Here is a 15163-nt window from a genome sequence, read left to right as displayed (position 1 = left end):
TCCATTTGGGCAGAGTAGGTCCAGTAAAAGGAGAAAAACATGGAGTTGCGTAAGTTTGAATTCTATGGCCATGATCGCTTCATTAATTAAGGTCCTGTGCTAAAGTCTGCCTCTGTTTTGGCTTATGTTACTTTTTTCTTGCGATGGTTCTCTCTATTAAATGAAATCAGTGATTGCCGGAGTCAACCCTGGCTTTCTTTTCAAATCTTTCCAGGGCCCTACATATCCTTTGGTTGAAGATACTTGGTAATTTCTATGGATTAATTTAGGACTAAAAGACGTTAAAAGTTGATGGAATGTTCAATAATTGGTAAAGTTTTTGTTTTTCACATCAATAATTGGTAAAATTTAATAAATGAATTTGGACAAAAACCTTATTGCTTTCTCTCATTAAGGTTCTCCAATACACTTGTTTTAGTTGTTGAGAATAAAGTCAATAAACTCCATTGTCTATGTATTTGATTATTATTTATATTCTGATTCAAACAGAGGATTTGCATTCCGAATGGGCCATTTAATGCATATGGGCTGGCTATTGGGATAAATGGGTGGGCCGATTTATTGTCCTAATGGGCCATTCAGACAACGTGTCTGAAAACATTCCTCCCAATCACAAATTCACCACTTGCCAAGTTCTTCAATAATGACAAGTGAACCGTTGGTTGAACGGCAATCACATTACATGTAAGGGATCACTCCCACTAGGTCATGGGTTCGAATTCTACCCCTCTCCAAATCCCTGTTCTTCAATAATGGTTAGAGAGCGGGTAATGGTTAGAGAGCGGGCTGGGCTGCTTATCAGCCAAATGGGCTGAAATTTCATGTATACGGGTAAAATATTATAATGTTTTTGTTGAATAAATTTGCAGAATACATAACCTGTAATACAATCTAGATACACAGAATAGCTTGAATCTTGATCAACATTGGTCTCTCTGGTTTTGAGAAACTTGCATAACTTCTTGGTTAAGTATTCAGAAGGTAGTACACATTGAGACGCACACCAAGGACTTTTACAGAAGAAAACATTTAGATAGACAAAAAGACCCCTAAGCACAAGGGCAAAACAGGAACAAGAAACATAACTTTAATTAACTAAGCAAACAAGTCAACCAACACTCCCCATGACTTGTGATTTTGAGATAACTCCAAGTAGGCTTCTCAGGAAACAGAATTTGACTCGAGGTAGAGGCTTAGTGAAGATGTCAGCCCATTGTTCCCCACTCCTGCAGAAATCAAGGTTGATCACTCCTTCTCCAATACAATCCCTAACAAACTGATACCTACGAGCAATATGCTTGGTTAATTTATGATCCATTGGGTTTTTAGCTATGGCGATGGCAGATTTACTATCACATAAAATCTCAGTTGGACCATCTTGAGGTAAACCAATGTCAGCAAGAATTCTTCTAACCCATACAGCTTGAGTAGCAGCTTTTGCAGCAGCAACATATTCAGCCTCAGCCGTTGACAAGGCAATACTTTTCTGCTTCCTGGATTCCCAAGTACAACTACCTGTTCCCAGCCCAAACACCACACCTGAAGTGCTTCTAAAGTCATCCGAACTTCCTCCCCAATCGCTGTCACAATGACCACTCAATTTCACTTACTTTCCAGCCTCATACAATATCCCATAGTCCAAAGTTCCCTGCACATACCTCAACACCCTCTTAGTAGTGCCCATATGAATTTGACTAGGATCTTGCATGAAACGAGATAGAAGGCTAGCAGCAAACAACAAGTCAGGTCTGGCATTTGTCAAGTACAGCAGGCTTCCCACCAGACTTCTGTAAGCCACTGCATCTGCCTTGGGGGACTTGTCCTCTTTACACAATTTTTGAGTCACAATCAAAGGAATTACAACAGAATTACAATCTAGCATATTATTTTTCTCAATAACAGATTTAGCATAACTAGTTTGGGAAATGAATATGCCAGAAGTGGTTTGATCAACTTCAATCCCCAAAAAATATTTCAATAGGCCTAGATCATTCATCTCATATGCCTCCATCATCTTTTGCTTAAACTCTTGAATCAGCTTCTCACTATTCCCTGTGATAATTAAATCATCAACATAGATTGAAATAATTAAGATAGAATTTCCTTCCTGCATAGTGTACAGTGTGCCTTCACTCTTGCTTTTCAGTAAGCCTCTAGTTTTAAAAAACTGATCCACCTCAGCATACCATGCTCTTGGAGATTGTTTTAAACCATAAAGAGCCTTCTTTAATTTATAAACTCTCTTCTCCTCCTGCCTCAACAAACCCTGGAGGTTGAGCAACATAAACTTCTTCCTCAAGCTTGCCATTCAAGAAGGCAGACTTGACATCCAGCTGATGTATTTTCCACATATTCTGAGCTGCTACTGAAATTAAAAGTCTTATAGTCTCCAACCGTGCTATAGGAGCAAAGGTCTCATGAAAATCTACACCTGGAATCTGAGAAAAACCCCTTGCCACAAGCCTGGCCTTGTACTTCTGTATGCTGCCATCGGGATTTAATTTCAACTTGTATATCCATTTCACACCAACCACATCCCTATCTGCAGGTCTGGGAACTAAATCCCATGTATCATTCTTCACAATCATACTCATTTCATCCTGCATTGCTTTATACCACATTGGATCAGACTTTGCCTCATCAAAATTTCCAGGTTCTGTTGCAGCCATGTTTCATGAAGCATATACTTCACTGTCATCTTCACCTTCACCTTCACTGTCATCTTCACCAATCAGAACATTCAATGGAACTTAATCTCATCTGTTGAAGCATATATCTCAGACAAATTTTTCATTCTTCTTGGAGCAGACTCAGCTTCATCTTCACTATCATCCAATTGACCAGGAATCTCATTTGTTGGTACTGTATCATTCTGTTCAGACGATAACTCTGACCTGCCAGCCACAAGGTTACCCATATCATCCTCTTTCCATATCTTGTCTTCTTCAAAAACCACATCTCTACTAATCAATAATTTCTTGGTCTGCACATCAAATATTCTATAAGCTTTGGAGTTTGTGCTATACCCCACAAAGATACCTTTGATGCTCTTCTTATCTAACTTGGTCCTCTTCTCAACAGGAATGTGAACATAACAAGGACTACCAAACACTCTGAGATGATTTATAGAGAATTTGTGTCCAGACCAAGCTTCTGAGGGATTCATATTTTTCACAGCCTTTGTAGGGCACAGATTCAAGACATACACTGCTGTGTGCACAGCTTCTGCCCAATATTCTTTAGACAGATTTTTGTCATTCAGCATTGCCCTAGCCATCTCCATAATAGTCCTATTCTTCCTCTCTGCCACTCCATTTTGTTGAGGACTATAACCAGCAGTCAACTCTCTCTTAATACCCTCCTCTTGACAAAATTGTTCAAAAACTGTTGAGGTATACTCCCCTCCTCTACCACTTCTTACCCTTTTTATTGATCTTCCACTCTCCTTCTCAACCAGGCTCTTAAACTTCTTAAATGTAGAGAAAGTTTCAGACTTCTCTTTCAGGAAATACACCCAGATCATCCTAGAGTAATCATCTATAAACGTCAAGAAATATTTACAGTGATTGAATGAGAGTACCTGCATAGGGCCACATATATCAGTATGTATTAACTCCAAGGGTGCTTCTGCTCTCCCTGCTCCTTGCTTTGAAAAAGAATGTCTGTGTTGTTTCCCCATCATACAACTCTCACACACTTCAACCAGTTCAGTAAGCTTTGGCAAGCCAACAACCATCTCTTTTTGTTGTAGAAGTTTGAGATCAGCTGCATTCAAATGGAAAAACCTTCTATGCCACAGTTTGGTCACTTGATCTTGCTCGGTTCCTGCCTTCAAAGCCGTCAACTCATCAGTCTTGAAATCAACAAGAAAATTTCTATGATCTTTCATGGGAATAAACATCATCTCCTTCTTTTGATCGTCTCTGTCATATATCCTGCAGCCTCCCTCATTGAAAACCAACTTATAACCATTTTCCATCATTTGTCCTACACTCAGTAGATTGTTACGAAGTGCAGGGACAAAAAGAACGTTATTGATAAACTTTACTCCATAAGCAGTACTTATCCTCACCTTGCCTTTGCCTTTAGACTCAACAACTTCACCATTTCCCAATCGTATATTGGAAAGAACTTTACTGTCTATTGTTTCAAACAACCTTGCATCTCCTGACGTGTGGTTGCTACAACCACTGTCCAAAAACCACACATTTGTCTGAGTTGGCAAAACAGATTGATTTGCATAAAACAGATTTTCTTCTGACTCTGAACCGGGGCTAAAATCCATAAAGTTTGCTCTATTCTCTGTTTTAAGGCGGCAGTCACATGACTAAGTCTTTTACAAATATCACAAGATTTGCCAGTGGAAGAAGAATCAGAACTCATACCTTTGTCTGGCCCTTTCCAGTTTGGAGTTGAGTCAGACCCTCGCCAAGTTGATTGTTTACCCTTTCTCACATCTTCTCTGAATGAAAGTTTAGCTTGAAAGGCAGATTCAATGGATTTACCATGCTCTCCACGTCTGAGTCTCCTTTGTTCATGAGCTTCAAGGGATCCCACCAATTCCTCAGGCTTTAGAAGAGTGAGGTCTTTAGACTCCTCAATCACGACAACCACTACATCATACTTCTCAGGAAGACTAATAAGCATCTTTTGAACTACCTTTTGGTCAGTAATATCTTCACCTAACGTTCTCATCTGGTTAACTGTGGCTATGACCCTAGTGTAGAACTCCTTCACCTGCTCAGTATCAAGCATCATCAAATTTTCAAACTCCCTTCGCAGATTTTGAAGTTTGATGATGATGGTCTTGCCTTCACCTTCAAACTCCTTAGCTATAATATCCCATGCTTCTTTTGCGTGAGATGCCCGAATAATACGAGGAAAGATTGTAGCACTTACACCATTTTGAAGCCTAGTCAAGTCTTTAGCATCCAACATCCTGAGACTCTCAAGCTCTTTCTTTTCAGCATCCTTAAGCACACTCTCATCTATGGGTTCCTTGTACCCACTCGTCACTATGCTCCATAAACCTTCAGACATTAAGAAAGTTCTCATCTTTACCTTCCATGACACGTAATCATCACCATCGAACACAGGGATGAGAACACGATCACTCGGCGCTGCCATTTTTTTTTTTAAAAAAAAAATTCACAGTCCCTATTCATGACTGCTCCGATACAATGTTGAATAAATTTGCAGAATACATAACCTGTAATACAATCTAGATACACAGAATAGCTTGAATCTTGATCAACATTGGTCTCTCTGGTTTTGAGAAACTTGCATAACTTCTTGGTTAAGTATTCAGAAGGTAGTACACATTGAGACGCACACCAAGGACTTTTACAGAAGAAAACATTTAGATAGACAAAAAGACCCCTAAGCACAAGGGCAAAACAGGAACAAGAAACATAACTTTAATTAACTAAGCAAACAAGTCAACCAACAGTTTTTCTTTTTATATAAAAACATTTAATCCCCTTGTTATTTTCTTTCAGTGGCTTTACATTCTTGCTCGTTTTCCTCCGTCCTTGTAGTTAGAAGTTCAGGACGAGGATTAACTTTTTTCTAACATCCAGGTTCCTGTGTAGGCCATTGATGACCACTGCAATCAAACAGGCAAATGGTGGCAGGATTGATTAGGGAACCTTTGCTTCAAAGGTTAGTCCAATTTTTACCCTTTAAGGTGAACTCATACTTGATTGCTGACTTGAGTAGTTATCCTAATTTCCAGTGATAAACTATATGTTACAGTAACAATCTGTTTATGTTTCAAATATTTTATTGCCAAAAAAGTGGAAGCTTTAGCTGGTGATGGTATTCTGAGGGGAGATTACTAGTGGATGGTTTCGCACTGTTCTTCATATGCTATAGGTGTTCGTTCAATTGCTAAATACAGTTTCTATATAAGTTCAGTCATCAGTGGGTCAGCAACTTCTGAGTTTGAAGTTTGTCGTTCTCAACTTCTCATGCATATGTTTAAATGCTATTCGTTATGCATTACCTGTTGAACTTTGAGGTATATCGAGTTGGCAACTTCTGGTTGGATGATGCTATAGAAAGCTTGATTTTATTAACATCTGCTGCATGGAATTTGCAAAGCAAGATGGGGGAGTAGGACATAGATGTAGTCATAATTCCAATTCAGAAGCACCACATACAGCTTAAAAGCAAGCTTTCAAAATTTTGCGAATATATAATGTCGTACATGAAATTACATTATTACACAACAGTTTTGCAAGCGAACATGTGTTCTAGTAATAGAGTTACAGGAATGCAACCTAACAGTCACATGTTGAGTTCCTGAAAATATCCTATCCACATATTATGTGGGGTAAGGTTTTCATACATCTTGCCTGTCTTCAACTCCCACACATAGTGGGAGCCTGTGCACATAAGTTGTTTACTTTTTTTACCCTAGAATTTTGCAACGGTGCAAGTTTCTTATGCCTGGTTGTTGTTGGATATCAATGGCACTTAAGGATTCGGCTATCAAGGTTCCCCCGTGATCATTTTGTTTCGGCAGAAGTAATTATTTGTAAATTATGGATCTTTAGTTCTTCAGAAGCCGAGTGAGATTGTTCTGTTGAGGTCCTTTGAACTTCTTGATCACCTTCTTTGCCCCACAACAGCATGTACAAGCCAACGATGACAACAACCGCCCCAATTATGCTGAACAAGTCACGCACAGATAATTAGCTTATTAGAAGCCATTAGGTTTTGATTATCCAGTTTGTTACTTATTGTCTCCCCTAGCTTTGTTTGTATGATGAGGAAATTGAAATTACCTTCCCAAATAGAGTTTTTCGCCGAGAACAAAGTAGGCTAGAATTGCCACTAATATTGTGGAAACAGGATTAAACATGGTTACGAAAACTGGTCCTCTTTCTTTTGTGCACCACAGCTGAATGAAGACTACCAGACCAGACACCGCTACTCCCTGTTATTCATCAACTACTATTAGTATATTTGTTGTTCAAATTCGTGGTTGGACAACTGATTTTCTTACTTACTCCATAAATGGTGGACCACAAATCAATGTCGAATCCGATCCTCCAAGCAGGTGGTTTATGTTGCACAATTGCTGTGAAGAAAGCTGATTGTAAAGCACCAAGAAAGCTCATCCAGGTAGTCAGTGACAATTGTGCAGGATATCTATTCAACGTGAATGCCTGCATATAATAAAAAAATTCTTTGTTTGCCATTCTTTATCTGTAGTTTTATCAGTTACTCCTTAGTCCTTAATCAATTACTGATCTATAAAAAGTTGGAGTTCGAGGTAAGTTACCTGCATAATATACCATGCAGACCAAGTTATGCAGCTTGTGACTGTTAGAACTGAACCCTTTAACCAGTTCTCATGAATGGTGGCTTTCCCTTGAATGTTGATTAAAGGGCCCCATAGATTTTTCATGATAGGCCCCTTGTACAATGTCATTACCATAACTCCTGCTAAGGATATCAAGGTCCCAAGAATTTTCGCTATATCACGAGGATTCTTAAGATTAAGAACCTCCAACCTGACCAACATATTTTTCATTTTAGTCATACTCAATAACAATGTTTCTTTTTTTTTTTGTTCATTTTCATATCTATGTTACAGGACTTTTATGGAAGCTTACCTTAGTACAACAGCAATGATGAAGGTTAAAGAAGCTATGGTGTTCACCATTGATGCAAGGAACGTTGGAGAGGTGTATCTCAAGCTTGCGAAATACATGTTCAGAGTCCAACTCACCCTGTAGTCAATCAAAGGTACACACTTTAGACTTGGTCAATCTAGTTGGCTATTCAAGAATTGAATATGCAAAAGTTGTATACATCTTACCCCAGGAGAGACAAAACATTTAGCTCCAGAAAAAGAGCTAATGTCAACTTTGGCCGTAGTTTTCTGCAGAAGAGCAAAACAGGTAAGGTCTTACTGCTAACATATATATATATATATATATATATATATAAGAAATCACTTCTTATATATATACCTTTCGAAGAAATATGCGAATGGTAACATCACGACAGCAGCTACGATATGTCGATAAGTTATGTAGACATGGGGGTTCATTCCATGATTGAAAGAAGCCTCTGTGATAAAGTAGAGAAAAGTATAGCCTACTTGTGCTACAAACATAAGAAGGTGAGGTTTGAACTTGCTAATAACCTTGTTACATGCCTCTATTGCCATAGGCTTCAATCTCCAATCTCCTCTGCCTCTTTCACTTCTTCTTTGCGAATGTTATTATCTGCAATTGCAACACATTTCATATAGAAGAAGATAGTGGAATTATAAAGGTTTGATTATTCTTGTTGCATGTTGTGTTGGCAAATATTCTGGATTAAATTCTGTTTTTGATTCCCTAATTTGATGCCCGGCAAGTGTTTGATAAATTGCCCCAACCATTTGGCATTTGCGTCAGAAGATTTATGAAAGAAGCACATATTCTCCTACATGTTACCGGAATGAAGTCTAAAATTCTCCTAGTTTGAGGATCACATGTCACTTGATTTGAAGGGGATAACCCTAATCTGCCTGTACCTATTTATTCCTTCTACGAATTTTATATATATATATATATATATATATATATATATATATATATATATATACACATTCCCAATTTGATATATTCCCAAATCCCAATTTGTCATACTTTATGCCACCGCCAAACTAATCGCAGATTTCTATATATATATATATACATTCCCAATTTGATATATTCCCAAATCCCAATTTGTCATACTTTATGCCACCGCCAAACTAATCGCAGATTTCTGTGAAGAGACGCACTGAATTCTGGTGTCATTTTAGTGGGAAAATAAGGGATCAACTTGCATATATAATATATTGATGGAACTAAAAGCATATGTGTGTGTATATATATACTCTTTGCATGAGATAATCTTTAACCAAGGAAAAAAAAAACACAGTGCTAACCTGGTTTAAGCAATGATACAGTACCTGAAAATGACTCAGAAACTTGCACAATATTATGATTACATGAATCAATGGAGATTTCAGAAGAAAAAAAAAATGCTGACTAAAACTTGATGAAATTAATTTTAAAAAATAAATTGTCAACTTACCGTCCATCATATGTAAGTTTTGAGTTGCTTCATACATACATACATACATATATATATAGAAGAGGCTAATTATGTGAATGATGTTGAGCAAATAATTGGTTTGGGGGAAACTTGAGAGAATTGATTCGAAATAACAAATTTGAAGATCCAAAGTCGGTTTGAGTAGGAACGTCGAGACCAAGTCATTCGCACCTAATTGATTGACACTATTTGGATAACTTCTGCGGCTTTTTTTTTTTTTGTTATCTAAAATCAAACAGGTTCCCTATCCTAATTCAGTAATAAACACAAGCACTGGGATTGATTAAAGTTTACTAAGAGCCTGACCTTTTTGACGCCTTTTTTAACCTACTATATTTGAAACCTGTGGATGCGATATATGTGTTGTCTGTTCTAGGTACCTCTACGGGCCGTTCATATTCTTCCCTCACGAATTGTTTTTAACATAATATCTCGTCTCTTCTATTCGAACCCATGATCTCTTGATGATTGATGATGGGAGAGTGAATACCCAAATGACCAAATGATCTCTTGATGATGGGAGAGTGAGTACCCCAAAACGAACAATACAATACTTGGATGCAAAAATCACATCCACAAAACTACAATAACTACAAGAAATAGCACACCAATAAGAGTAAATTTGATGGTTGGCTCACAATAACTACAGAAAATAGTACACCATTTGTGCTCGTTTATTCTATGTAAGAAAGGTCTTGTTAACCAGTGCCCTATGTGCAATGGAAATATCTATATCCAATGACAAGGACATTGATAGCATTTCTGTGTAATCATTAAAGTACAACATTTTCATTGAAAAATCACTTTAATACATAAATGATGGGGGGCATTATTAATATAATAATATATTAAAACAGTGCAATAAATTTATTGTCGACATGGTTTAATTAAGAGCTTGATCTAGATCTTGGAAGTGAAGTTGAAGTTGGCACAAGTAGTTTGCCTAAACAAAAGAGAAGAGCTGAAGCCAAGTCTTGAAGTAGCAAGATCGAATTGCAGAAGATTGTCTTCAATTTGATGACCTCCAATCACAATAGAAGTCCTTGGATCAACACCTCCATCGACGAACCCCAGACACAGCACATCACTGCTCACCTCCACCATTGAATTAGCACCGAAGATCCTCCAGTACACACTCTCACTCTGCAACACAAGATCAATGTCAGGCACAGCAGGGCCAACACGGGTGCTACCAATCTCCTTGGCATTAAAGCATGCCCCAAAAGGAGCCACCGCTGCCACTCTACTCACACTGGAGACCTCCCTCACAAAAGCATTAATAACCGCATTGTAGATTGTAGTCTCCATGACAGTGTATGGATTAACACTACTGATTTTGGTTCCACCGAATCCTTCCTTACTGATTGACAACAGAGTTGTGTTCAGTTTCACAACTTTTCCATTAATCTTGATTGACTTTACTCCAATGAAGTAATCCGCGGAGGGCTCGTCTTGGAAAGTGCCAGGGGCTGTTCTAACGGGATTGAGAATCAATGGTGTGTAAATCAGATTTTTGGAGACGTCAATGTTTGGAAGCATAACATAAGGACCATCACCAAAAAACACAACACCATTGGCTCTTGTTGAAGAAGACAAGCAAACTGCGAATTTCCTGTCAAAGCTCAAAGCAGCAGAGAATTGTGAAGGGAGTGACATCTTAGTCCTGCCTAGCCCTGCAATACCCTTAACACCATTTGCTAGAGACTCCAATAGAAATGTACGACCACAAGTGAATAACAAACTAGGCACTGAAACCACTCTAGTTGGTTTCAACCCATCAGTGGAATGAACAGAGACAACATCTAGAGCAAGCTCACCGCCTGTTCCGAATTGTATAATAGGGTTGTCAAAAAAAACTTGACATGTGTTATTGTAGCAACCTGGCTTGGGGGATGAGTAGCAATTTGGGTTGCAAAATCTAGAACCAGTGAGGGAGCATTGGGCAGAGCGGCATCGAACAGGTTTATAGGTGGATGACACATAGCCTTGTTCACAGTCGACCCAGGTAAATCTGCCACCGAGATCAAGTGTTAAATTAATTGGGACAAGAGGGGTTCTTTGGTTGAATTTGGTGATGTATTGGAGTGATGAAGGGTCTTTAGAGACAGGAAGCACAAGTGCATTGGGACGGAATGATGTCTGGGCTATGGAGGGGGAGATTATGAAGAAGAGAAGTGAACAGAGGAGAAAAAAATGAGTAGAGAATGCCATTGTTGCTAGATTTGGTGTGTTGTGACTTAATCTGCGGATTTTATAGTCTCTGAAGGGTACCAGTTGTACGACTGGCGGCTTCAAGGAAGGGGACTGTAATTGTGCCAGTTGGCAATTGTTAGGCGTTGAAAGTTTGACTTGGACTTTTCTTCTATTTTTACGTGACGAGTCGGATGGATAAGGGTTTGGAATATCTTGCATCTGCTGAGTAGATGCATTTATGGAATTTGTCACTAGGCCCCTAATTGGCATATGGGTTTGATGGAGTTAGGCTGGGGACTTGAAACACTTGTTTAATAATGCAAGACAAACCCCTTTCCCTTCGAACTCAACTCTGAAACAGTGTCTTAGCAATGGCACCTTTTTTCTTTATGATTCGCCATCATGAATGACCAAGTCTTCAATTGATGAGGACAGCTAGCTGGTATAGTGGTATTGTATAGCGCAAATGGAGGAGTAAAGTCGCAAGTGTCTCTGGAAGATTCAAGTCCAACAAACTATTCTCCAGCTGAAGCCCACCAATCAGAATAGAAATTTAAAGCATTTTCCCACCATCATTGATTCAGTTTAACCATTGGAATTAGCTCCCCAAATACTCAAATTTTTACCAAGTCTTGAAATGCTCCAAAACCAAATCAATGTGCGGCACCGCAGGTCCAGTTTCCATGGAACCAATGCTCTTTGAGCTAAACCTTGTGCCGAAGGTGCCACCGGTGTTAACTTTTATAATATTTATTGCTGAAGCCTTCTCCTTGAAATTTCTGATTACAGCCTTCAGAAATCCACCCTCTCACACACGGTCAATAATATTATTCACTTTGGCTTATCCAGTTCCCGTAGATATATCGGACTCGAACGACTTTGTTCCTTCTTATCCCAACTACTAAGGGTCAAAACCCAACTCATTGAGCAAGCTTAGCAAATATGAGTCAAAACCCAACTCATTAGGATATGAAAAGACCTTATTGTATGTAATGATGAGTTTTGCCCATATATATCACTTAGTTGTGTAAGCCCCAACTAATAAGAGGTGGAACCATGCCAACATAAGCAAGCGCCCCCCTTAAAACTTTTTTAAAGTAGATTATATATATATATATATAAATAAATTAGAGAAATTTTATTTATACTACATAAATTATTAAGTTCACACAATCTATTTTAACCCTATAAGTTTACATCCATATTCTATAAACTTAGAGCAACTGCTACAATGGTTTTTTAGTGGCCCATGGAGGCATTTGTTGTCCCAACTAATAGTCCACGGAAAAAAAAGAGGTCCAATGGTATTACTTTGTTTGGTCAATTTTGTTGTGGCAAACATGCAACCATGGAGAGTTGTTGGCCTTGCAAATGAGTTGCTTTCGCACTCTAAGTGAGTCCCACAATTAAACACACTCACATCTACACAAAAATCAGTACTGGTCTCATCTCTATTACACAAAAAATTTAACACATCAGTAAAACTCGTCTCCCAATACAGTCACATCAGCAAAACATAAATTCTCATACATTACCCATTTCCCATCAAAAAACCACCATTGTGGTTGCTCTTACATCAATTATTTAATGGATAATCTAAATAGGGATGAAAATGAGTCGGGCCGCCCGCAAACGACTCATGGGCGACCCTATTTAGGCTTGACCCATAAGATTAAAGGGCCGAGCTTGGGCCTAATGTTAAGCTTGTTTGAGATTTTGGGTCGAGCTCGGTCTTAGAGAAGTCCGGCTCGTAGGCCCTAGGGCCTAAATATATATACATATATTCATATTTGTATATCATATCTTAGCCCAAATAGGTTGCCCATTACTTAAGCCCAAATTGCTTTACCCTTACCTTACCATGGGCTCTGACTATTTGAGCCTTGTTCATTGCTCCTATACGAAATTATACCAGAGAGACCATACGAGGAACCCTAAATCGCAGTCGCATGGAGTGGTGATCCTAGTACGTGGCCTTGCCGTTGTCATGTATGGTTACTGACTTGATTCCTTGTGCATTGGGAGTTACAGTTTCATTCTTCTTAGAGGTGATAGACCCCTTTCTACCTTGACCTAGCAATGGTGATGGTGGAAGAAACTTGGAGAAGATTTACAGCGAAGAACATAAGAGGAAAACACAGAGAAGGATTGTCATTTCATTCAATATCAAGCTACCTTACAAAGTGTATGCACATTTCAAAGGAGGTGTGTGGGCTTAGTCTGCCTTTGCGTGAACTTGATAGTCTGACCCCTGCGTGGACTTGATTTGTGTCTCCTGCGTGGGGCTTATTGACACTTGTACTTTCATAGGCTTGATCTGGTGGTATGCCGTATATTATATTTGTACTTGTAGTCAAAAAAAAAAAAAAAACTAACCGACTTAGATCATGATGACCAATAGTAGTGAGACACGTGGCTAATACATACTAACTATCGTAACTAAAATACAGAATTAAGCCACTAGCTATAAGCATCTCAGAATCAAGTTCCCATCAGGAGGCTTGGAACGACTCAGATAAATACAAGCAGAGTCTCTTCGGTTCAGGTAAGAAGAAAGAGACTATGAAACCTCCTACTTTTAGATTATCTCGATATTACGACTCCATCAATGCCCAAAATAGCTATCTGAACTGGTAAATTTTATGATATAATTTAAATTTTGTGAATCGAGATTTGTTGATGCTATACTCAATCTTCTTCTTTTTTGGGTGTAAATTTTCAATTGGAGTTTTGTGCTTGCAATTGACTTTTGAATTTCTTAGCAATCAGTCTCAAATGGATTTCTTTCTTCCGAAATTAAAAAGAAAATTGTCCTGTGTCAAAACAAAAATTTTATTTGGGTGGTTTTTGAATTAAACCATATATGTTCAGTGAATTGGGTTACAATAGCATAGAAAAATAATGTGCTGCGTTGGTTTACACTGATGCTTTCCTTGCTCTTTGATAAGTTATTCTTACTCCCATGTTGAGGGCATAGGATTAAATTATTTTTTTTCCCCTTCTTTTCAGATGTTTTGGACAAATAAAAAGTGCACCCTACTTAAACGCCTCTGAGCCGTGTCAAAATGTAAAAATTTTTACTTAACAAACTTTCTCCCTATATACAATGTTTGATCAAACTGTCTATTATACAAAATAAGGCTCAATAGTTTGAGCAGAACATTATATACAATGTTTGTCACCCAAAAATTGTGTTGTGCTTAATATTTGAATGCATACATTGACATTTCAGGATGGAAGTTGATGGTATGATTAACTCAAAAGTTCAACCCGTGGATGTGACTATGGATGTGGAGCAAGAGCAAGAGCAACAACAACTACAACAAAAGTATGAGGAAGAAGATAATGAAGATGAGGTGGGAGTTGAAGAGGGTGATGAAGAAGGTGGAGATAACGAAAAAGATGGAAGTCTAGAGATTGAAAAGAAAAGAAAGAGGCACCAAAGATTAAAAATAAAGAAAAAGACAAGCCATAATTCTAGATAAATTATACAATTATATAATTAGTGGACATGCACGGTAGGATCCATGGATGTTAAATGGGAAGAACAGGGAGTAATAATTTGGTACAAAAAGGCCCAGTAGAGAAAAGGCCTAGTCCAGTAGAATAGACAACGAAATCAAAATCCACTAGTGAAGAATGGGTATGGAGACAAGACAACTAGACGAGTTTCAGTCATGTATACAATAATTTTGTTGATTTCAATACAAACCTCTTAAATCATTGGATTAAAATGTAGACTCTATTAATGAATTGCAAAGCGTTCGAATCCAAATCAAGAATTCGAATTCTCCCTTTATCACTTCTAAAATTCAAAGTCTTTATAACTATTTATGGTTTGTTGGACTTTTAAATCAGCTATTTAAGA

General features: G+C 38.2%; 2 protein-coding genes and 1 long non-coding RNA gene across 7 annotated transcripts; 1 reads left to right on the top strand and 2 right to left on the bottom strand.

The window, feature by feature from the left end:
* The first annotated feature begins 5513 nt into the window (after window positions 1-5513).
* Window positions 5514-7928, top strand: LOC120014659. The gene is made up of 3 exons (XR_005471600.1): window positions 5514-5661; window positions 7604-7755; window positions 7834-7928. It is a non-coding gene; the product is annotated as an uncharacterized LOC120014659 (long non-coding RNA).
* LOC120014658 (WAT1-related protein At5g07050-like) lies at window positions 6326-9157 on the bottom strand. 5 transcript variants are annotated; one of them, XM_038866677.1, is made up of 9 exons: window positions 9082-9157; window positions 8159-8240; window positions 7983-8082; window positions 7829-7891; window positions 7623-7739; window positions 7289-7520; window positions 7014-7172; window positions 6789-6940; window positions 6326-6672 (listed from the first exon to the last, which is right to left on the bottom strand). In XM_038866677.1, the coding sequence occupies exons 3-9, from the start codon at window positions 8060-8062 to the stop codon at window positions 6510-6512; spliced, it is 966 nt and encodes a 321-aa protein (XP_038722605.1). In that variant the 5' UTR covers window positions 8063-8082; window positions 8159-8240; window positions 9082-9157; the 3' UTR covers window positions 6326-6509. The 5 variants fall into 5 exon arrangements, with proteins under 5 accessions (XP_038722605.1, XP_038722606.1, XP_038722603.1 ...); XM_038866678.1 differs by lacking the exon at window positions 9082-9157 and adding an exon at window positions 8933-8947; XM_038866675.1 differs by having other exon boundaries at window positions 7983-8240; window positions 9082-9097.
* Window positions 9158-9797: 640 nt separating this feature from the next.
* Window positions 9798-11580, bottom strand: LOC120015504 (probable aspartic proteinase GIP2). The gene has a single exon (XM_038867965.1). It carries the CDS (start codon window positions 11563-11565, stop codon window positions 10003-10005), a length of 1563 nt encoding a protein of 520 aa, XP_038723893.1. The 5' UTR covers window positions 11566-11580; the 3' UTR covers window positions 9798-10002.
* Between the last annotated feature and the right edge of the window lie 3583 nt (window positions 11581-15163).

This window comes from Tripterygium wilfordii, chromosome 14 (genome assembly GCF_013401445.1).
Source record: "Tripterygium wilfordii isolate XIE 37 chromosome 14, ASM1340144v1, whole genome shotgun sequence".
NCBI classification, from domain to species: Eukaryota; Viridiplantae; Streptophyta; class Magnoliopsida; order Celastrales; family Celastraceae; genus Tripterygium; species Tripterygium wilfordii.
The sequence above is the reverse complement of the archived record's forward strand: the minus strand, read 5'-3'. Positions and strand labels throughout refer to the sequence as shown.

Excerpts from the sequence above, each read along its gene's own strand:
- LOC120014658 (XM_038866675.1), bottom strand. The coding sequence starts at position 8,182 with ATGGCAATAGAGGCATGTAACAAGGTTATTAGCAAGTTCAAACCTCAC. Across the intron at positions 7,521-7,622 it reads ATCATTGCTGTTGTACTAAG|GTTGGAGGTTCTTAATCTTA; the intron begins GTAAGCTTCCAT and ends TATGTTGGTCAG. Across the intron at positions 6,941-7,013 it reads TGTGGTCCACCATTTATGGA|GGAGTAGCGGTGTCTGGTCT; the intron begins GTAAGTAAGAAA and ends GATGAATAACAG.
- LOC120015504 (XM_038867965.1), bottom strand. The coding sequence starts at position 11,565 with ATGCCAATTAGGGGCCTAGTGACAAATTCCATAAATGCATCTACTCAG.